At 54.0% G+C, this 23,017-nt stretch overlaps 1 protein-coding gene across 1 annotated transcript in view; it reads right to left on the reverse strand.

Annotated features, from left to right (window-relative positions):
- Positions 1–7,721: 7,721 nt before the first annotated feature.
- The window catches only part of doc2a (double C2-like domains, alpha), a 117,155-nt gene continuing 101,859 nt past the window's right edge, over positions 7,722–23,017 (reverse strand). Inside the window, 3 exon segments of the mRNA XM_085974403.1 lie at positions 7,722–8,848; positions 8,970–9,066; positions 10,379–10,460. Of these exon segments, the coding sequence (XP_085830529.1) occupies positions 8,727–8,848; positions 8,970–9,066; positions 10,379–10,460 (301 nt within the window). The 3' untranslated portion in view covers positions 7,722–8,726.

Raw genomic sequence — 23,017 nt, forward strand, 5'->3', positions numbered from 1 at the left:
TGCCTCACTCCCGGTGTCCCTTACTCCCGGTGTCCCTCACTCCCGGTGTCCCTCACTCCCAGTGTCCCTCACTCACGGTGTCCCTGACTCTCAGTGTCGCCCACTCCCTGTTCCCACTCTCCCAGTGCCCCTCACTCCCGGTGTCGCTCACTCCCGGTGTCCCTCACTCCTGGTTTCCCTCACTCCCAGTGTCCCTCACTCCCGGTGTCTCTTACTCTCAGTGACCCTCACTCCCAGTGTTCCTCACGCCCAGTTCCCTCACTCCCAGTGTCCCTCACTCTCAGTGACCCTCATTCCCGGTGTCCCTCACTCCCAGTGTCCTTCACTCCCAGTTCCCTCACTCCTGGTGTCCCTCACTCCCGATGTCACTCACTCTCGGTGTCCCTCATTCCCAGTTTCCCTCACTCCCAGTGCCCCTCACTTTCAGTGTCCCTCACTCCCAGTTTCCCTCGCTCTCAGTGACACTCACTCCCGGTGTTCCTCAATCCCAGTGTCCCTCAAGCCCAGTTCCCTCAAGCCCAGTTCCCTCAATCCCAGTGTCCCTCACTCCCGGTGCCTCTCACTCCCAGTGTTCACTACTCCCACTTCCCTCACTCCCAGTGTCCCTCACTCTCAGTGACCCTCACTCCTGGTGTTCCTCACTCCCGATGTCCCTCATTCCCGGTGTCCCTCACTCCCAGCGTCCTACACTCCCAGTTGCCTCACTCCCAGTGATCCTCAGTCCCGATGTCCCTCATTCCCAGTGTCCCTCACTCCCAGTGTCCCTCACTCCCAGTGTCCTTCACTCCCAGTTCCCTCACTCCCAGTTCCCTCACTCCTGGTGTCCCTCACTCCCGATGTCACTCACTCTCGGTGTCCCTCATTCCCAGTTTCCCTCACTCCCAGTGCCCCTCACTTTCAGTGTCCCTCACTCCCAGTTTCCCTCGCTCTCAGTGACACTCACTCCCGGTGTTCCTCAATCCCAGTGTCCCTCAAGCCCAGTTCCCTCAAGCCCAGTTCCCTCAATCCCAGTGTCCCTCACTCCCGGTGCCTCTCACTCCCAGTGTTCACTACTCCCACTTCCCTCACTCCCAGTGTCCCTCACTCTCAGTGACCCTCACTCCTGGTGTTCCTCACTCCCGATGTCCCTCATTCCCGGTGTCCCTCACTCCCAGCGTCCTTCACTCCCAGTTGCCTCACTCCCAGTGATCCTCAGTCCCGATGTCCCTCACTCCCGATCTCCCTCACTCCCGGTCTCCCTCACTCCCGGTGGCCCTCACTCTCAGTGTTCCTCACTCCCAGTGTTCCTCACTCCCTGTGTCCCTCACTCCCGGTGTCCATCACTCCCAGTATTAATCACTCCCAGTGTCCCTCAGTCCCGGTGTCCCTCAGTCCCGGTGTCCCTCAGTCCCGGTGTCCATCACTCCCAGTGTTCCTCACTCCCAGTGTTCCTCACTCCCAGTGTCCCTCAGTCCCGGTGTCCCTCAGTCCCGGTGTCCATCACTCCCAGTGTTCCTCACTCCCAGTGTCCCGCACTCCCAGTGTCCCTCACTCCCAGTGTCCCTCATTCCCATTTCCCTCACTCCCGGTGCCTCTCACTCCCACTGTCCCTCACTCTCAGTGACCCTCACTCCCGGTGTTCCTCACTCCCGGTGTTCCTCAATCCCAGTGTCCCTCATGCCCAGTTCCCTCAAGCCCAGTTCCCTCAAACCCAGTTCCCTCACTCCCGGTGCCTCTCACTCCCAGTGTTCACCAATCCCACTTCCCTCACTCCCAGTGTCCCTCACTCTCAGTGACCCTCACTCCTGGTGTTCCTCACTCCCGATGTCCCTCATTCCCAGTGTCCCTCACTCCCAGCGTCCCTCACTCCCAGTGTTCCTCAGTCCCGATGTCCCTCATTCCCATTGTCCCTCACTCCCAGTGCCCCTTACTCTCGGTGACCCTCACTCCCAGTGCCCCGCACTCTCGGTGACCCTCACTCCAAGTGTCCCTCACTCTCGGTGACCCTCACTCCCAGTGCCCCGCACTCTCTGTGTCCCTCACTCCAAGTTTCCATCACTCTAGTGTCACTCACTCCCGGTGTCCCTCACTCCCAGTGTCCCTCACCCTAGTTTCCCTCATTCCCGGTGTCACACTCTCCCGGTATCAGTCACTCCCAGTACCCTCACTCCCGGTCTCCCTCACTCCTGGTCTCCCTCACTCCCGGTGGCCCTCACTCCCAGTGTTCCTCACTCCGTGTCCCTCACTCCCGGTGTCCATCACTCCCAGTATTAATCACTCCCAGTGTCCCTCAAGCCCAATTCCCTCAGTCCCGGTGTCCCTCAGTCCCTCCATCACTCCCAGTGTTCCTCACTCCCGGTGTCCCTCACTCCCGGTGTCCATCACTCCCAGTATTCCTCACTCACAGTTGCCTCAAGCCCAGTTCCCACACTCCCAGTGTCCCACACTCCCAGTGTCCCACACTCCCAGTGTCCCTCACTCCCAGTGTCCCTCACTCCCAGTGTCCCTCACTCCCAGTGTCCCTCATTCCCAGTTCCCTCACTCCCGGTGCCTCTCACTCCCAGTGTCCCTCACTCTCAGTGACCCTCACTCCCGGTGTTCCTCACTCCCAATGTCCCTCATTCCCGGTGTCCCTCAGTCCCAGTGTCCCTGACTCCCAGTGTCCTTCACTCCCAGTACCCTGACTCCCAGTGTTCCTCACTCCCGATGTCCATCATTCCCGGTATCCCTCACTCCCAGTGACCCTCGCTCTCTGTGTCCCTCACACCCAGTTTCCCTCACTCCCGGTGTCCCTCACTTCCAGTGACCCTCACTCTCGGTGTCCCTCACTCTCAGTATCCCTCACTCCCAGTGTCCCTCAAGCACAGTTCCCTCACTCCCAGTGTCCCTCACTCCCAGTGTCCCACTCTCCCAGTCACCTCACTCCTGGTGTCTTTCACTCTCGGTGTCCCTCACTCCCAGTTTCCCTCACTCCCAGTGTTCCTCACTCCCAGTGTACCTCACTCCCAGTATTGCTCACTCCCAGTTTCCCTCAAACCCAGTTCCCTCACTCCCAGTGTCCCTCACTCCCGGTTTCCTTCCCTCCCTCCCGGTGTCCCTCACTCCCAGTGTCCCTCACTCCCAGTGTCCCTCACTCCCAGTTCTCTCACTCCCAGTGACCCTCACTCCCGGTGTCCCTCACTCTCTGTGTCCCTCACTCTCGGTGTCCCTCACTCCCAGCATCCCTCAATCGCAGCGTCCCTCACTCGCAGTGTCCCTCACTCCCGGTGTTCCTCACTCCCAGTGTCCCTCAATCCCGGTGTCCCTCACTCCCAGTGTCCCTCACTCCCAGTCCCCGCACTCCCGGTGTCCCTCACTCCCGGTGTCCGTCTCTCCCAGTGTCCGTCACTCCCAGTGCCTCTCAGTCCCGATGACCCTCACTCTCGGTGTTCCTCACTCCCGGTGTCCCTCACTCCCAGTGTTCCTCATTCTCGCTGTCACCCACTCCCAGTGTCCCTCACTCCTGGTGTCCCTCACACCTGGTGTCCCTCACTCCCAGTGTCCCTCACTTCCAGTTCCCTCACTCTCGCTGTCCCTCACTCCCAGTGTCCCTCACTTCCAGTTCCCTCACTCTCGATGTCCCTCACTCCCAGTGTCCCTCAAGCCTTGTTCCCTCACTCCCGGTGTCTCTGACTCCCGGTGTCTCTCACTCCCAAGAGTCCCTCACTCCTGGTGTCCCTCACTCCTGGTGTCCCTCACTCCTGGTGTCCCTCACTCCCGGTGTCCCTCACTCCCAGTTCCCTCACTCCCACTGTCCCTCACTCCCACTGTCCCCCACTCGCAGAGTCCCTTAGTCTCGGTGTCCCTCACTCCCAGTGTCCCTCACTCCCACATCCCTCACTCTCGGTGTCCCTCGCTCCCAGTGGCCCTCGCTCCCAGTGGCCCTCGCTCCCAGTGGCCCTCGCTCCCAGTGGCCCTCGCTCCCAGTGTCCCTCGCTTCCAGTGTCCCTCACTCACGGTGTCCCTGACTCTCAGTTCGCTCTCTCCCAGTGTCCCTCACTCCCGGTGTCCCTCACTCCCATTTCCCTCACTCTCGGTGTCCCTCACTCCCATTTCCCTCACTCTCGGTGTCCCTCACTCCCGGTGTCCCTCACTCCCGGTGTCCCTCACTCCCAATGTCCCTCACTCCCAGTTCCCTCACTCTCGATGTCCCTCACTCCCAGTGTCCCTCACTTCCAGTTCCCTCACTCTCGATGTCCCTCACTCCCAGTGTCCCTCAAGCCTTGTTCCCTCACTCCCGGTGTCTCTGACTCCCGGTGTCTCTCACTCCCAAGAGTCCCTCACTCCTGGTGTCCCTCACTCCTGGTGTCCCTCACTCCCGGTGTCCCTCACTCCCAGTTCCCTCACTCCCACTGTCCCTCACTCCCACTGTCCCCCACTCGCAGAGTCCCTCACTCTCGGTGTCCCTCACTCCCAGTGTCCCTCACTCCCACTTCCCTCACTCTCGGTGTCCCTCGCTCCCAGTGGCCCTCGCTCCCAGTGGCCCTCGCTCCCAGTGGCCCTCGCTCCCAGTGGCCCTTGCTCCCAGTGGCCCTCGCTCCCAGTGTCCCTCGCTCCCAGTGTCCCTCACTTCCAGTGTCCCTCACTCACGGTGTCCCTGACTCTCAGTGTCGCTCACTCCCAGTTCGCTCTCTCCCAGTGTCCCTCACTCCCGGTGTCCCTCACTCCCGGTGTCTCTCACTCCCAGTGTCCCTCACTCCCGGTTTCCCTCACTCCCAGTGTCCTTCACTCCCGGTTTCCCTCACTCCCAGTGTCCCTCACTCCCGGTGTCTCCCACTCGCAGTGTCCCTTACTCTCGGTGACCCTCACTCCCGGTGTTCCTCACTCCCGGTGTCCCTCAATCCCAGTGTCCCTCAAGCCCAGTTCCCTCAAACCCGGTGTCCCTCACTCCCGGTGCCTCTCACTCCCAGTGTTCACTACTCCCACTTCCCTCACTCCCAGTGTCCCTCACTCTCAGTGACCCTCACTCCTGGTGTTCCTCACTCCCGATGTCCCTCATTCCCGGTGTCCCTCACTCCCAGCGTCCTTCACTCCCAGTTGCCTCACTCCCAGTGATCCTCAGTCCCGATGTCCCTCATTCCCAGTATCCCTCACTCCCAGTGCCCCTTACTCCCAGTGTCCCTCACTCCCAGTGTCCCTCACTCCCAGTGTCCCTCACTCTCGGTGACCCTCACTCCCAGTGCCCCTCACTCACTGTGTCCCTCACTCCCAGTTTCCCTCACTCCCAGTGTCACTCACTCCCGGTGTCCCTCACTCCCAGTGTCCCTCACCCTAGTTTCCCTCACTCCCGGTGTCACTCTCTCCCGGTATCAGTCACTCCCGGTACCCTCACTCCCGGTCTCCCTCACTCCCGGTCTCCCTCACTCCCGGTGGCCCTCACTCTCAGTGTTCCTCACTCCCTGTGTCCCTCACTCCCGGTGTCCATCACTCCCAGTATTAATCATTCCCAGTGTCCCTCAAGCCCAATTCCCTCAGTCCCGGTGTCCCTCAGTCCCGGTGTCCATCACTCCCAGTGTTCCTCACTCCCAGTGTTCCTCACTCCCGGTGTCCCTCACTCCCGGTGTCCATCACTCCCAGTATTCCTCACTCACAGTTGCCTCAAGCCCAGTTCCCTCACTCCCAGTGTCCCTCACTCCCAGTGTCCCTCATTCCCAGTTCCCTCACTCCCGGTGCCTCTCACTCCCAGTGTCCCTCATTCTCAGTGACCCTCACTCCCGGTGTTCCTCACTCCCGATGTCCCTCATTCCCGGTGTCCCTCAGTCCCAGTGTCCCTGACTCCCAGTGTCCTTCACTCCCAGTACCCTCACTCCCAGTGTTCCTCACTCCCGATGTCCGTCATTCCCGGTATCCCTCACTCCCAGTGACCCTCACTCTGTGTCCCTCACACCCAGTTTCCCTCACTCCCGGTGTCCCTCACTTCCAGTGTCCCTCACTCTCGGTATCCCTCGCTCCCAGTGTCCCTCGCTCCCAGTGTCCCTCGCTCCCAGTGTCCCTCGCTCCCAGTGTCCCTCGCTCCCAGTGTCCCTCACTCCCAGTGTCCCTCACTCCCGGTGTTCCTCACTCCCGGTGTTCCTCACTCCCAGTGTCCCTCACTCCCAGTTCCCTCACTCCCGGTGTCCCTCACTCCCGGTGTCCCTCACTCCCGGTGTCCCTCACTCCCAGTGTCCCTCACTCCCATTTCCCTCACTCCCGGTGTCCCTCACTCCCTGTGTCCCTCACTCCCGGTGTCCCTCACTCCCGGTGTCCCTCACTCCCAGTGTCCCTCACTCCCAGTGTCCCTCACTCCCAGTGTCCCTCACTCACGGTGTCCCTGACTCTCGGTGTCGCTCACTCCCAGTTCCCTCTCTCCCAGTGTCCTTCACTCCCGGTGTGCCTCACTCCCGGTGTGCCTCACTCCCGGTGTCCCTCACTCCCAGTTCCCTCACTCCCGGAGTCCCTCACTCCCAGTGTCCCTCACTCCCGGTGTCCCTCCCTCCCAGTGTCCCTCCCTCCCGGTGTCCCTCACTCCCGGTATTACTTACTCTCAGTGACCCTCACTCCCGGTGTTCCTCACTCCCAGTTCCCTCACTCCCGGTGTCCCTCACTCCCGGTGTCCCTCACTCCCGATGTCACTCACTCTCGGTGTCCCTCACTCCTAGTGCCCCTCACTCTCTGTGTCCCTCATTCCCAAGTTTCCCTCACTCCCAGTGCCCCTCACTTTCAGTGTCGCTCACTCCCAGTTTCCCTCACTCTCAGTGACACTCACTCCCAGTGTCCCTCATTCCCGGTGTTCCTCACTCCCAGTGTCCCTCAAGCCCAGTTCCCTCAAGCCCAGTTCCCTCAATCCCAGTGTCCCTCACTCTCCGTGTCCCTCACTCTCCGTGTCCCTCACTCTCCGTGTCCCTCACTCTCCGTGTCCCTCACTCTCCGTGTCCCTCACTCCCAGTGTCCCTCAAGCCCAGTTCCCTCGTTCCGAGTGTACCTCACTCCCAGTGTCACTCACTCCCGGTGACCATCACTCCCAGTACCCTCTCTCTCTGTGTCCCTCACTCCCAGTTTCCCTCACTCTCGGTGTCCCTCACTCCCGGTTTCCCTCACTCTCGGTGTCCCTCACTCCCAGTTCCCTCACTCCCAGTTCCCTCACTCCCGGTATCCCTCACTCCCGGTATCCCTCACTCCCGGTGTCCCTCACTCCCGGTGTCCCTCACTCCCGGTGTCCCTCACTCCCAGTGTCCCTCACTCCCGGTTCCCTCACTCCCGGTATCCCTCACTCCCGGTATCCCTCACTCCCGGTGTCCCTCACTCCCGGTGTCCCTCACTCCCGGTGTCCCTCACTCCCAGTGTCCCTCACTCCCGGTTCCCTCACCCTAGTTTCACTCACTCCCGGTGTCCCTCACTCCCAGTGTCCCTCACTCCCAGTGTCCCTCACTCCCAGTGTCCCTCACTCCCAGTGTCCCTCACTCCCAGTGTCCCTCACTCTAGTGCCACTCACTCCCGGTGTCCCTCACTCCCAGTGTCCCTCACCCTAGTTTCACTCACTCCCAGTGTCCCTCACTCCCAGTGTCACTCACTCCCGGTGTCACTCACTCCCGGTGTCCCTCACTCTAGTGTCCCTCACTCCTGGCATCCCTCATTCTGGGTGCCCTTCACTCCCGATGTCCCTTACTCCTGGTGCCCGTGCCAGTTGTGATCTCTCGGACAAAAGGCAGGCTGGAAAGATCCCGAAAGGTTGTTTTTTTTTATTGGGCTCCTGGTGTTGGAATTCCCGTCGGATACAAAAAAAACATTGAATTCCACTCCGTCAAAGCCCGGAAGCGGTAGAGGCTGGCGTTCGTGGTGACCTCTCGGCATGCTGGTCAGTTTTTCATCTCCTTGTATTGGAGAAGGGATGGGAGGGGATGAGAAGGGATGGGATGGGAAAGGATGGGAATGGAAAGGAAGGGATGGCAATGGATGGGATGGGAAGGGATGGGATGGGTTGGGATGGGAAGGGAAGGGAAGGGATGGGATGGGAATGGATAGGATGGGAACGGAAAGGAAGGGATGGTAATGGGTGGGATGGGAAGGGATGGGATGGGATTGGGATGGGAAGGGATGGGATGGGAAGTGAAGGGAAGGGAAGGGATGGGATGAGAAGGGATCAGAAGGGAAGGGATCAGAAGGGAAGGGATGGGAAGGGAAGGGATGGGAATGGATGGGATGGGATGAGAAGGGATGGGATGGGAAAGGATGGGAACGGAAAGGAAGGGATGGTAATGGGTGGGATGGGAAGGGATGGGATGGGATGGGAAGGGAAGGGATGGGATGGGAAGGGATGGGACGGACGGGATGGGATGAGAAGGGATGTGATGGGAAAGGATGGGAACGGAAAGGAAGGGATGGTAATGGGTGGGATGGGAAGGGAAGGGAAGGGATGGGATGGGAAGAGATGGGATGGGAAGGGATGGGATTGGAAGGGAAGGGATGGTAATGGGTGGGAAGGGAAGGGATGGAATGGGAAGGGAAGGGAAGGGATGGGATGGGAAGGGATGGGATGAGAATGGATAGGATGAGATGGGATGGGATGAGATGGGATGGGTTGGGATGGGAAGGGATGGAAAGGGATGGGATGAGAAGGGATGGGAAGTGAAGTTGATTCTCTCGATTGACACGGTGAATTGGAAGGGAGGGAGGTGGGTCATTCCAGGAGCCCCGGGGGTGGGATGGGGAAGGGTCAGTGGCCTCGTGTCTCAATCGGTCAGCTCACTGGTCAGTGTATGCCACTGATCGATGCGGATGTTCTCATTCTTAAGGCAGTCGAACCAATGCTTCAGGCAGGGTCCCTTGGAGTTAACGCCCAGAGTGACCCCTCCTGCGGGACAGGAGAGAGAGAAGAGAGAGAAGAGAGATGGTTATCTCCGTGGGCCTTGGCCGCCTGGCTCCCCGTTTCCCCCCACCCGCCCCACCTGCCCCCCCACCCGCCCCACACTCACCAATGAAGTCGTTTGACCTCCCCAGGTTCGTAGTCCAGACGGTGACCTCTAGTGTTTTGCTGGCGAGGGTCGCGTGATCGATGTCATAGACAAACTCCTGAGGAAGGGGCAGAGGGCAAGAGAGGTCAGCGGGAGTGGGCATGCGGAGGTCAGAGTTCACGCGACACGCCGCGACCCTCCTGCCAACTGAGGCCATCACTGTGACCCATGACCCTTGCTGTGACCCCAGTAGTTCATTGTGACCCTCAATTGGCTCTTGACACCTTTATTGCCCCGATGTGGAGAGCACTCTCTCCCTGTAGCGGCCCCCATTTCACAAAACCTCCCCTCCCTCCCTCCGCTCTTTACCTCACTCCTCCCCTCCCTCACCCTCCCCTCTCTATCCCTCCATCCTCCTTCGCTCCCTCCCTCAACCTCTCCCTCCCTCCCCCTCCCTCCTCCCCTCCCCCCTCTCCCTCCTCCCTCAACCTCTCCCTCCCTCCCTCCTCCCCTCCCCATCTCCTCCTCCCCTCCCTCCCTCCTCCCTCAACCTCTCCCTCCCTCCCTCCACTCCCTCCCTCCCTCAACCTCTCCCTCTCTCCCTGAACCTCTCCCTCCCCCTCCCCTCTCCATCCCTCTATCCTCCTCCCCCTCCCTCCCTCCCTCCTCCTCTCCTCCCTCCCTCTTCCCCGCTCTTCCTCTCGCCCTCCCTCCTCCCCTCTCTCCCTCTCCCTCCCTCCATCCACCCTCCCTCCCTCCTCTCCTCCTTCCTCCTCCCCTCTTCCCCCCGCTCACTGCCCTTTCTCCCCTTTCCTCTCTCCCTCTCACTCTCTCTCTCCCTCACCCTCTCTCTCCCCCTCTCCCTTTCCCTCTCTCCACCTCTCTCTCGCTTCCTCCCCCATCTCCCTCTCCCTCTCTCCCTCTCTCTCTCTCTCCCCCATCTCCCTCACCCTCTCTCCCCGCCCCTCTCTCTCCCCCTCCCTCTCTCCCCGCCCCTCTCTCTCCCTCTCCCTCTCTCCCCCTCCCCGTCGCACTCTCTCTCCATTTCTCCCTCTCCCTCTCTCCCTCTCCCACTCTCTCCCTCCCTCTCTCTTTCTCCCTCCCTCTCTCCCTCATCAACTCTCTCTCCCACTCTCTCTCTCCCACTCTCTCTCTCCCACTCTCTCTCCCTCCCTCTCTCCCTCTCTCCCTCCCTCTCTCCCTCTTCCACTCTCTCTCTCCCACTCCCTCTTCCAGTCTCTCTCTCCCACTCTCCCTCTCCACTCTCTCTCCCTCCCTCTCTCTCTCCCTCCCCCACTCCCTCTCTCCCTCGTCCAATCTCGCTCTCCCACTCTCTCTGTCCCTCTCCCTCTCACTCTCTCCCACTCCCTCTCTCCCTCCCTTTCTCTCTCTCCCCTCTCTCTCCCTCCCTCTCTTCCTCCCTCTCTCACCTCGTTAAACTCGGGGTTCAGGGTTTTTTTCTTCACGGCAGTCTTGTGTTTGGATTTCTTGGCAATGTCCGGCTTCAGATATCTGCACCAGGGAGTGAATCACAGGCTCAGAGACAGCGAAGGACGGCACGCACAGCAAGATCCCACTGTCCCCTCCCCAAGCACACAGCAAGATCCCACTGCCCCTCCCCACACACACAGCAAGATCCCACCACCCCTCCCCACGCAAACAGCAAGATCCCACTGCCCCTCCCCAAGCACAGCAAGATCCCTCTGCCCCTCCCCACACACACAGCAAGGTCCCACTGCCCCCTCCCTACACACACAGCAAGATCCCTCTGCCCCTCCCCACACACACAGCAAGATCCAACCGCCCCTCCCCATGCACACAGCAAGATCCCACTGCCCCTCTCCACGCACACAGCAAGATCCCTCTGCCCCTCCCCACACACACAGCAAGATCCAACCGCCCCTCCCCATGCACACAGCAAGATCCCACTGCCCCTCTCCACGCACACAGCAAGATCCCACCCCCTTCCCCACACACACAGCACGATCCCACCACCCATCCCCATGCACACAGCAAGATCCCACTGCCACGCCCCACACACACAGCAAGATCCCGCTGCCATTCCCCACACACACTGCAATATCCCACCTCCCCTCCTGACGCACACAGCAAGATCCCACTCCCCCTCCTCATGCACAGCAAGATCCCATGACTCCGCCCCACACACACAGCAAGATCCCACCTCCCCTCCCGATGCACACAGCAAGATCCCACTGCCCCTCCTCATGCACAGCAAGATCCCACGACTCCGCCCCACACACACAGCAAGATCCCACTGCCCCTTCCCACACACAGCAAGATCCCACTGCCCCTCCTCATGCACAGCAAGATCCCATGACTCTGCCCCACACACACAGCAAGAGACCACTGCCCCCTCCCCACACACACAGCAAGATCCCACTGCCCATCCCCAAGCACACAGCAAGATCCCACCGCCCCTCCCACAAGCACAGCAAGATCCCACCTCCCCTCCCCCCCACACAGCAAGATCCCACTGCCCCTCCCCACAAGCACAGTAAGATCCCACCTCCCCTCCCCACGCGCACAGCAAGATCCCACCTCCCCTCCCATCACACACAGCAGGATCCCACTGCCCCTCCTCATGCACAGCAAGATCCCACGACTCCGCCCACACACACAGCAAGATCCCACTGCCCCTCCCCACACACAGCAAGATCCCACTCCCCATCCCCACATACACAGCAAGATCCCACCGCCCCTGCCCCCACACACAGCAAGATCCCACTGCCCCTCCCCACACGCACAGCAAGGTCCCACTGCCTCCTCTCACCATGCCTAGCAAGATCCCACTGCCCCGCCCCACACACACAGCAAGATCCCACTGCCCCCTCTCACCATGCCTAGCAAGATCCCACTGCCCCTCCCCACACACAGAGCAAGATCCTACTGCCCCTCTTCACATGCATAGCACATTCCCACTGCCCCTCCCCAAGCACAGCAAGATCCCACTGCCCCTCCTCACGCACACAGCAAGATCCCTCTGCCCCTCCCCACACACAGCAAGATCCTACTGCCCCTCCCCAAGCACACAGCACATTCCCACTGCCCCTTCCCCACGCACAATGAGATCCCACTGCCCCCTTCCCAATGCATAGCAAGGTCCTACTGTCCCCTCCGCACACACAGCAAGATCCCAACGCCTCCAAACTGCCCCTCCCCACAGGAACAGCAAGATCCCACGGCCCTCCCTCACCGTGCCTAGCAAGATCCCACTGCGCCTGCCATGACTAGCAAGGTCCCACAGCCACCTCCCTGCACGCACAGCAAAATCCCAGTGCCTCGTCACGCACAGTAAGACAGAATCATACAACAGTACAGCACAGAAGGAGGCCATTTGGCCCATCGAGCCTGCGCTGGCTCTTTGGAAGAGCAATCCAGTTAGTCCCACTCCCCCACTCTAGCTCCTTCCAAGTATTTCTCCAATTCCCTGTCGAAGGCTACGATTGACGCTGCCTCCAGCACACTTTCAGGCAGCGCTTTCCAAATCCTAACCACTCGCTGCGTAAAAACGTTTTTCCTCCTGTCACCTCTGGTTCTTTTGCCATTGGAAATAGTTTCTCCTTATTTACTCTATCAAAACTCTATCAAATCTCCCCTTAACCTTCTCTGCTCTAAGGAGAACAACCCCAGCTTCTCCAGTCTCTCCACATCACTGAAGTCCCTCATCCCCTGGTACCATTCTGGTCAATCTCCCCTTAACCTTCTCTGCTCTAAGGAGAACAACCCCAGCTTCTCCAGTCTCTCCACATCACTGAAGTCCCTGATCCCTGGAACCATTCTGGTCAATCTCCCCTTAACCTTCTCTGCTCTAAGGAGAACAACCCCAGCTTCTCCAGTCTCTCCACATCACTGAAGTCCCTCATCCCTGGTACCATTCTGGTCAATCTCCCCTTAACCTTCTCTGCTCTAAGGAGAACTACCCCAGCTTCTCCAGTCTCTCCACATCACTGAAGTCCCTCATCCCCTGGTACCATTCTGGTCAATCTCCCCTTAAACTTCTCTGCTCCAAGGAGAACAACCCCAGCTTCTCCAGTCTCTCCACATCACTGAAGTCCCTCATCCCTGGTACCATTCTGGTCAATCTCCCTCTTAACCTTCTCTGCTCTAAGGAGACAATCCCAACTTCTCCAGTCTCTCCACATCACTGAAGTCCCTCATCCCTGGTACCATTCTGGTCAATCTCCCTGTAACCTTCTCTGCTCTAAGGAGAACAACCCCAGCTTCTCCAGTCTCTCCACATCACTGAAGTCCCTCATCCCCAGGTACCATTCTGGTCAATCTCCCCTTAACCTTCTCTGCTCTAAGGAGAACAATCCCAACTTCTCCAGTCTCTCCACATCACTGAAGTCCCTCATCCCTGGTACCATTCTGGTCAATCTCCCCTTAACCTTCTCTGCTCTAAGGAGAACAATCCCAACTTCTCCAGTCTCTCCACATCACTGAAGTCCCTCACCCCTGGTACCATTCTGGTCAATCTCTCCCCTTAACCTTCTCTGCTCTAAGGAGAACAATCCCAACTTCTCCAGTCTCTCCACATCACTGAAGTCCCTCATCCCTGGTACCATTCTGGTCAATCTCTCCCCTTAACCTTCTCTGCTCTAAGGAGAACAATCCCAGCTTCTCCAGTCTCTCCACATCACTGAAGTCACTCATTGGCAAAATGTTGGAGTCCATTATTAAGGAAACAGTAACAGAGCATTTGGATAAACATAATTTAATAGGACAGAGTCAGCATGGTTTTATGAAGGGGAAGTCATGTTTGACAAATTTGCTTGAATTCTTTGAGGACGTAACATACAGGGTTGATAAAGGGGAACCAGTGGATGTAGTGTATCTGGACTTCCAAAAGGCATTTGACAATGTTCCACACAAAAGATTACTGATCAAGATAAAAAATCATGGGATTGGGGGTCATATACTGGCATGGGTGGAAGATTGGCTATCTAACAGAAAACAAAGAGTTGGGATAAATGGTTCGTTCTCGGGCTGGCAATCAGTAACTAGTGGTGTTCCGCAGGGGTCAGTGCTGGGACCCCAACACTTTACAATCTATATTAACGATTTGGAGGAAGGGACTGAGTGCAACATATCCAAGTTTGCCGACGATACAAAGATGGGAGGGAAAGCAGTGAGTGAGGAGGACATAAAAAACCTGCAAAAGGACATAGACAGGCTAAGTGAGTGGGCAGAGATTTGGCAGATGGAATCTAATATTGGAAAGTGTAAGGTTATGCACTTTGGCAGAAAAAATCAAAGAGCAAGTTATTATCTAAATGGAGAGAAACTGCAAAGTGCTACATTACAAAGGGATCTGGGGGTCCTGGTGCATGAAACACAAAAAGTTAGTGTGCAGGTGCAGCAGGTGATCAGGAAGGCCAATGGAATCTTGGCTTTTATTGCAAGGGGGATGGAGTATAAAAACAGGGAAGTCTTGCTGCAGTTATACAGGGTATTGGTGAGGCCACACCTGGAATACTGCGTGCAGTTTTGGTTTCCATATTCAAGAAAAGATATACTTGCTCTCAAGGCGGTTCAGAGAAGGTTCACTCGGTTGATTCCAGAGATGAGGGGGTTGACGTATGAGGAAAGGTTGAGTAGGTTGGGCCTCTACTCATTGGAGTTCAGAAGAATGAGAGGCGATCTTATCGAAACATAAGATTGTGAGGGGGCTTGATCGGGTGGATGCGGTGAGGATGTTTCCACTGATGGGCGAGACTAGAACTAGGGGGCATAATCTTAGAATAAGGGGCTGCCCTTTCAAAACTGAGATGAGGAGAAACTTCTTCACTCAGAGGGTAGTAAATCTATGGAATTTGCTACCTCAGAGAGCTGTGGAAGCTGCAACATTAAATAAATTTAAAACAGAGATAGACAGTTTCCTAGCAGACAAGGGAATTAGGGGTTACGGGGAGAGGGCAGGGAAGTGGGCGTGAGTCTAGATTCAGATCAGCCATGATCCTATTGAATGGCGGAGCAGGCCCGAGGAGCCGTATGGCCTACTCCTGCTCCTACTTCTTATGTTCTTATGTTCTTATGTTCATCCCCTGGTACCATTCTGGTCAATCTCCCCTTAACCTTCTCTGCTCTAAGGAGAACAACCCCAGCTTCTCCAGTCTCTCCACATCACTGAAGTCCCTCATCCCTGGTACCATTCTGGTCAATCTCCCCTTAACCTTCTCTGCTCCAAGGAGAACAACCCCAGCTTCTCCAGTCTCTCCACATCACTGAAGTCCCTCATCCCCTGGTACCATTCTGGTCAATCTCCCCTTAACCTTCTCTGCTCTAAGGAGAACAACCCCAGCTTCTCCAGTCTCTCCACATCACTGAAGTCCCTCATCCCTGGTACCATTCTGGTCAATCTCCCTTTAACCTTCTCTGCTCTAAGGATGTATCACCTCACACCTCTCTGCGTTGAATTTCATCTGCCACGTGTCCGCCCATTCCACCAGTCTGTCTATGTCTTCTTGAAGTCTATCACTATCCTCCTCACTGTTCACTACACTTCCAGGTTTCGTGACATCTGCAAATTTCAATATTGTGCCCTGTACCCCAAGTCCAAATAATTCCTTTAAGGCACAAAAACCCCACAGGAAAAGTGGTCCAACCGTGGCTAACAAGAGAAGTTAAAGATAGTATTAGATCAAAGGAAGAGGCTTATAATATTGCCAAAAAGAATAGTAAGCCTGAGGATTGGGAGGATTTTAGAATTCAGCAAAGGAGGACCAAGAAATTGATAAAGAAAGGGAAAATAGAATATGGGAGTAAACTAGCGAGAGACATAAAAAACAGACAGTAAAAGCTTCTATAGGTATGTAAAAAAGGGAAAGATTGGTGAAAATAAACGTGGGTCCCTTACAGGCTGAGACAGGAGAAATTATAATGGGGAATAAGGAAATGGCAGAGGAATTAAACAAATACTTTGTGTCTGTCTTCACGGAAGAAGATGCAAAAAGCTTCCCGGAAATAGTGGAGAACCAAGGGTCTAGCGAGACTGAGGAACTGAAAGAAATCAGTATTAGTAAAAAAAATAGTACTGGAGAAATTAATGGGACTGAAAGCTGATAAATCCCCTGGACCTGATGGCCTACATCCTAGGGTTTTGAAAGAGTTGGCTATTGAGATAGTGGGTGTATTGGTTGTCATTTTCCACAATTCCATAGTTTCTAGAACAGTTCCCGTGGGTTGGAAGGTAGCAAATGTAACCCCACTATCTAAGAAAGGAGGGAGAGAGAAAACAGGGAACTACAGACCAGTTAGCCTGACATCAGTAGTAGGGAAAATGCTAGAATCTATTATTAAGGACGTGGTAACGGCACTTAGAAAATAATAATAGGATTGGGCAGAGTCAACACGGATTTATGAAAGGGAAATCATGTTTGACAAATTTGTTGGAGTTTTTTGAAGTTGTAACTAACAGAATAGATAAGGGGGAACCAGTAGATGTGGTGTATTTGGATTTTCAGAAGACATTCGATAAGGAGCCACACAAGATGTTATTAAACAAAATTAGGGCTCATGGGATTGGGGGTAATATACTAGCATGGATCCGAGGATTGGTTAACGGACAGAAAACAGAGAGTAGGAATAAACGGGTCATTTTCGGGTTGGCAGGCTGTAACTAGTGGGGTACCGCAAGGATCAGTGCTTGGGCCTCAGCTATTCACAATCTACATCAATGATTTGGATGAGGGGACCAAATGTAATATATCCAAGTTTGCTGATGATACAAAGCTGGGTGGGAATGTAAGTTGTGAGGAGGATGCAAGGAGGCTTCAAGGGGATATAGACAGGCTAAGTGAGTGGGCAAGAACATGGCCAAATGGAATATAATGTGGAGAAATGTGAAGTTATCCACTTTGGTAGGAAAAATAGAAAAGCAGAGTATTTTTTAAATGGTGAGAGATTGGGGAAATGTTGGTGTTCAGAGGGACCTGGGTTTCCTTGTACATGAAAGTGGAGATGAGATAGAAGATCAGTCATGATCTTATTGAATGGCGGAGCAGGCTCGAGGGGCCGTATGGCCGACTCCTGCTCCTATTTCTTATGTTCTTAATCACTGAAAGTCAACATTCAGGTACTGTAAGCAAGAATTTCGAAGAATTAGAGGTGATCTCATTGAAAAGTATAAAATTCTCACAGGGCTTGACAGGGTCGATGCAGGGAGGATGTTTCCCCAGGCTGGGGAGTCTAGAACCAGGGGTCACAGTCTCAGGATAAGTTGTCGGCCATTTAGGACTGAGAGGAGGAGATAGTTCTTCACTCAGAGGGTGGTGAATCTTTGGAATTCTCTACCCCAGAGGGCTGTGGAGGCTCAGTCATTGAGTATATTCAAGACAGAGATCGATAGATTTTTGGATATTAAGGGAATCAAGGAATATGGGGATAGTCTCAGGATAAGGGGTCATAGAATCATAGAATGGTGACAGCAGAGAAGGAGGCCATTCGGCCTGTCGAGCCTGTGCCGGCTCTCTGCAAGAGCACTTCAGCTAGTCCCACTCCTCCGCACTTTCCCGTAGCCTTGCAAATTTCTTTCCTTCATATACTTATCTGACTCCCTTTTGAAAGCCGTGATTGAATCTGCCTCCACCACCCTTTCAGGCAGCGCATTCCAGATCCGAACCACTCGCTGCGTAAAAAAGTTTTTTCTTAAGTTGCCTTGGGTTCTTTTGCCAACCTCCTTAAATCTGTGTCCTTTGGTTCTCGACCCTTCTGCCAATGGGAACAGTTTCTCTCTATCTACCCTGTCCAGACCACTCATGATTTTGAACACTTCAATCAAATCTCCTCTCAATTTTCTCTGCTCCAAGGAGAAAAATCCCAGCTTCTCCAGTCTATCCTCCTGTTGGGGAGGGTTTAAACTAAAATGGCAGGGGGTTGGGAACCTGTGCAGGGAGACAGAGGAAAGGGAAGCAAGGATAGAAACAAAAGACAGGAAGGAGAAAAGCAAAAGTAGAAGGCAGCGAAATCAAGTGTGTAAATCAAACAGTGCCACAGTAAATAATAATTCTAAAAGGACTAAGAGTGTTAAAAAATCAAGCCTGAAGGCTTTGTGTCTTAATGCGAGGAGCATTCGTAATAAGGTGCATGAATTAGCTGTGCAAATAGATGTAAACGGATATGATATAATTGGGATTACGGAGACATGGCTCCAGGGTGACCAAGACTGGGAATTCAACATCCAGGGGTATTCAATAATCAGGAAGGACAGGAAAAAAGGAAAAGGAGGTGGGGTAGCATTTCTGGTTAAAGAGGAGATTAACACAATAGTAAGGAACGATATTAGCTCTGATGATTTGGAATCTGTATGGGCAGAGCTGAGAAAAACCAAGGGGCAGAAAACGTTAGTGGGAGTTGTATACAGACCCACAAACAGTAATGCTGAGGTTGGGGATGGCATTAACGGGAAATTAGAGACACGTCCAATAAGGGCACAGCAGTTATCATGGGTGTCTTTAATCTACATATAGATTGGGCTAACCATATTAGTAACAATACTGTGGAGGAGGAATTCCTGGAGTGTATACGGGATGGTTTCCTGGACCAATATGTCGAGGAACCAACTAGAGATCAGGCCATCTTAGACTGGGTATTATGTAATCACAGAATCACAGAAACCCCACAGTGCAGATAGAGGCCATTTCGGCCCATCGAGCCTGCGAGAAAGGATTCATTAGCAATCTTGTTGTGCGAGGCCCCTTGGGGAGGAGCGATCATAATATGATAGAATTCTTCATTAAAATGGAGAGTGAAGTAGTTGACTCAGAGAGTAGGGTCCTAAATTTAAATAAAGGAGACAACGATGGTATGAGGCACGAGTTGGCTATTATGGATTTGGGAATGTTACTTAAAGGGTTGTCGCTGGAATGGCAATGGCAAACATTTGAAGATCGCATGGATGAACTACAGAATTTGTTCATCCCTGTTTGGCATAAAAATAAAACAGAAAAGGTGACTCAACCGTGGCTAACAAGGGAAATTAGGGATAGCATATGATCCAAGGAGAGGACATATAAATTGGCCAGAAAAAGCAGCAAACCTGAGGATTGGGAGCAGTTTAGGATTCAAAAAAGGAGGACAAAGGGATTAATTAAGAGGGGAAAAATAGATTGAGAGTAAACTTGCAGGGAACATAAAAACTGACTGTAAAAGCTTCTATAGATATGTGAAGAGAAAAAGATTGGTGAAGTCATGCGTAGGTCCCTTGCAGTCAGAATCAGGGGAATTTATAATGGGGAACAAAGAAATGGCAGACCAATTAAATACATACTTTGGTTCTGTCTTCACAAAGGAGGACACAAATAACCTTCCAGAGATGTCGGGGAACATAGGGTCTAATGAGGGGGAGGAATTGAATGAAATCAGTATTTGTAGGGAAATGGTGTTAGGGAAATTGACGGGATTGAAGGCCGATAAATCCCCAGGGACTGATAATCTATATCCTAGGGTACTTATGGAAGTGGCCCTAGAAATAGTAGATGCATTGCTGGTCATCTTCCAAAATTCGATAGACTCTGGAACAGGTCCCATGGATTGGCGGGTAGCTAATGTAACCCCACTATTGAAAAAAGGTGGTAGAGAGAAAACGGGGAATTATAGGCCGGTAAACCTGACATCGGTAGTGGGGAAAATGCTGGAGTCCATTATAAAAGATGTAATAGCAGAGCACTTGGAAAACTGTGACAGGATCGGACAAAGTCAACATGGATTTACAAAAGGTAAATCATGCTTGACTAATCTGCAATTTTTTGAGGATGTAACTGGTAAAATAGATAAGGGAGAACCAGTGGATGTGGTGTATTTGGACTTTCAGAAGGCTTTCGATAAGGTCCCGCATAAGAGATTAGCGTGTAAAGTTAAAGCACATGGGATTGGGGGTAAGGTACTGTCTTGGATAGAGAACTGGTTGGCAGACAGGAAGCACAGTTGGAATAAACGGGTCTTTTTCCGAGTGGCAGGCAGTGACTAGTGGGGTACCACAGGGATCGGTGCTAGGACCCCAGCTATACACAATATATATAAATGATCTAGACAAGGGAACTAGATGTAATATCTGCAAGTCTGCAGACGACACAAAGCTGGGTGGGTGTGTGTGCTGTGAGGAGAATGCCGAGAAACTCCAGTATGATTTGGACAGGTTGGGTGATTGGGCAGAAACATGGCAAATGCAGTATAATGTGGATAAATACGAGGTTATCCACTGCGGTGGCAAAAACAGGAAGACAGATTATTATTACCTGAACGGCAATAGATTGGGAGAAGGGGAAGTGCAATGAGACCTGGGTGTCCTTGTGCACCAGTCGCTGAAGGTAAGCATGCAGGTGCAGCAGGCAAATGGTATGTTGGCCTTCATAGCGAGAGGATTCGAGGACAGGAGCAAGGATGTCTTGCTGCAGTTGTACAGGGCCTTGGTGAGACCACACCTTGAGTATTATGTGCAGTTTTGGTCGCCTTATCTGAGGAAGGATGTTCTTGTCATGGAGGGAGTGCAGCGAAGATTCACCAGACTGATACCTGGGATGGCAGGAATGACGTATGAGGAGAGATTGTGTCGATTAGGCTTATATTCGCTAGAGTTTAGAAAATTGAGAGGGGATCTCATTGAAACTTATAAAATTCTAAAAGGACTGGACAGACTAGATGCAGGAAGGATGTTCCCGATGGCGGGGGAGTCCAGAACCAGGGGTCACAGTCTAAGGATAAGGGGTAAGCCATTTAGGACAGAGATGAGGAGGAATTTCTTCACCCAGAGAGTGGTGAACCTGTGGAATTCTCTACCACAGAAGGCAGTTGAGGCCAATTCATTAAATATATTCAAGAAGGAGTTGGATATATTTCTTAAGGCTAAAGGGATCAAGGGATATGGGGAGAAGGCAGGGACAGGGTACTGAATTTGGATGATCAGCCATGATCTCATTGAATGGCGGAGCAGGCTCGAGGGGCCGAGTGGCCTACTCCTGCTCCTATCTTCTATGTTTCAAACTTGGCTTCTCTCGTCCCTGGAGGTGATTGGAGCGCTTAATCAGGCGCTACACACCTCTCTTAAGGCGCTAACGCCGAGGAGCGAGGCGCTACCTCAGAGTGCTGGCGAAGCTCATGTGATGTCAGTCAGCAAGGAACGCAGACACACTGGCGCCGGCCAGTTCTTAAAGGGGAGGGTCGATCTCGCTCTCCAGCCACACCCTGCTCACTGCAGCCTTGAATCTCGGCCTGGAGAGACCTGTGCATCAAATCTGCTGGAAAGAACAATGGAGAGGCCCAGGGAAAGAGCTCAGAGTGCAGCCCCCACAGTCTCTTCTAAATGGATACAAGGAAGGACGAATCAAAATGAACCTGCAAAGCGCTGCTCAGTACCCAAAACTCCTTCACACAGCATAGAATCTCTCCAGAAGTCTCTCTCTCTCAGAATGCGCGGTGCAAAAATGTCGCCGACAAAAAAAAGGCAGGAAGCGGCCACCTTTAAATAGCGCTCCCCCAGTCCCTTCCCGACTGCAAAACGCTCCCTTCAACCTGTCGTTGCCAGCGGCCGGCGGTAAGGCAGGGGGCGCCACTCAATATCCGGTCCGGGGCGCTACCGGGGCGTTGTGCACTCGACTGGCGTCACAATCTGTCGGGCGCAGGAGATCGTGGCGGTAGTGTTTAGCGACGCCGCAAAATGTCTGGTCAATTTCGTGAGCGGCGCAAACATCGCCGTGCCCGGGCGCTAGTCGCTTTGCGCCCCATTAGCGCCCTCTTACATAGAAACATAGAAGATAGGAGCAGGTGTAGGCCATTCGGCCCCTCGAGCCTGCTCCGCCATTCAATGAGATCATGGCTGATCATCCAAATTCAGTACCCTGTCCCTGCCTTCTCCCCATATCCCTTGATTCCACAGGTTCACCACTCCCGGGTGAATAAATTCCTCCTCATTTCAGTCCTAAATGGCTTACCCCTTATCCTTAGACTATGACCCCTGGTTCTGGACTCGCCGGCCATCATAAACATCCTTCCTGCATCTAGTCTGTCCAGGCCTGACAGAATTTTATAGGTTTCAATGAGATCCCCTCTCAATCTTCTAAACTCCAGCGAGTATAAGCCTCATCGAACCAATCTCTCCTCATACGTCATTCCTGCCATCCCAGGTATCAGCCTGGTGAATCTTCGCTGCACTCCTTCCATGGCAAGAACGTCCTTCCTCAGATAAGGCGACCAAAACTGCACACAATACTCAAGGTGCGGTCTCACCAAGGCCCTGTACAACTGCAGCAAGACATCCTTGTTCCTGTACTCGAATCCTCTCGCTACGAAGGCCAACATACCATTTGCCTTCTTAACCACCTGCTGCACCTGCATGCTTACCTTCAGCGACTGGTGCACAAGGACACCCAGGTCTCGTTGCACTTCCCCTTCTCCCAGTCTATTGCCATTCAAATAATAATCTGCCTTCCTGTTTTTGCCACCAAAGTGGATAACCTCACATTTATCCACGTTATATTGCATCTGCCATGCTTCTGCCCAATCACCCAACCTGTCCAAATCATACTGGAGTTTCACAACATCCTCCTCACAGCATACCCTCCCACCCAGCTTTGTGGCTTGTGCCATTTATAGTTTCCTGTCTTTCCGTATTATTCCACCCAAAGTGCGTCACTTCACACTTCTCCGCATCAAATTCCATCTGCCATCCTTCTGCACTATCTACACCATTGCCAAGTTTCGTGTCATCTGCAAACTTTATATTGCTGCTCCTGAGACCCGAGCCCAGATCGTTTACCATGCCTTTGCTACCCCTAGACTTGACTATTCCAACGCACTCCTGGTTGGCCTCCCACATTCCGCCCTACTTGAGGTCATCCAAAACTCTCCTTGTCCCGTGTCCTAACTCGCACCAATTCCCGTTCACCCGTCACCCCCACTGTGCTTGCTGACCTACACTGACTCCCGGTTAAGCAACGCCTCGATTTAAAAATTCTCATCCTTCTATTCAAATCCCTCCACGACCCTCGCCCCCTCCCGATCTCTGTAACCTCCTCCAGCCCCCTACAACCCTCCCTATCTCTGTAACCTCCTCC

Source organism: Somniosus microcephalus, unplaced genomic scaffold (genome assembly GCF_052327205.1).
Source record: "Somniosus microcephalus isolate GS21.2 unplaced genomic scaffold, FLI_Smic_1.0 unresolved_chr1, whole genome shotgun sequence".
NCBI classification, from domain to species: domain Eukaryota; kingdom Metazoa; phylum Chordata; class Chondrichthyes; order Squaliformes; family Somniosidae; genus Somniosus; species Somniosus microcephalus.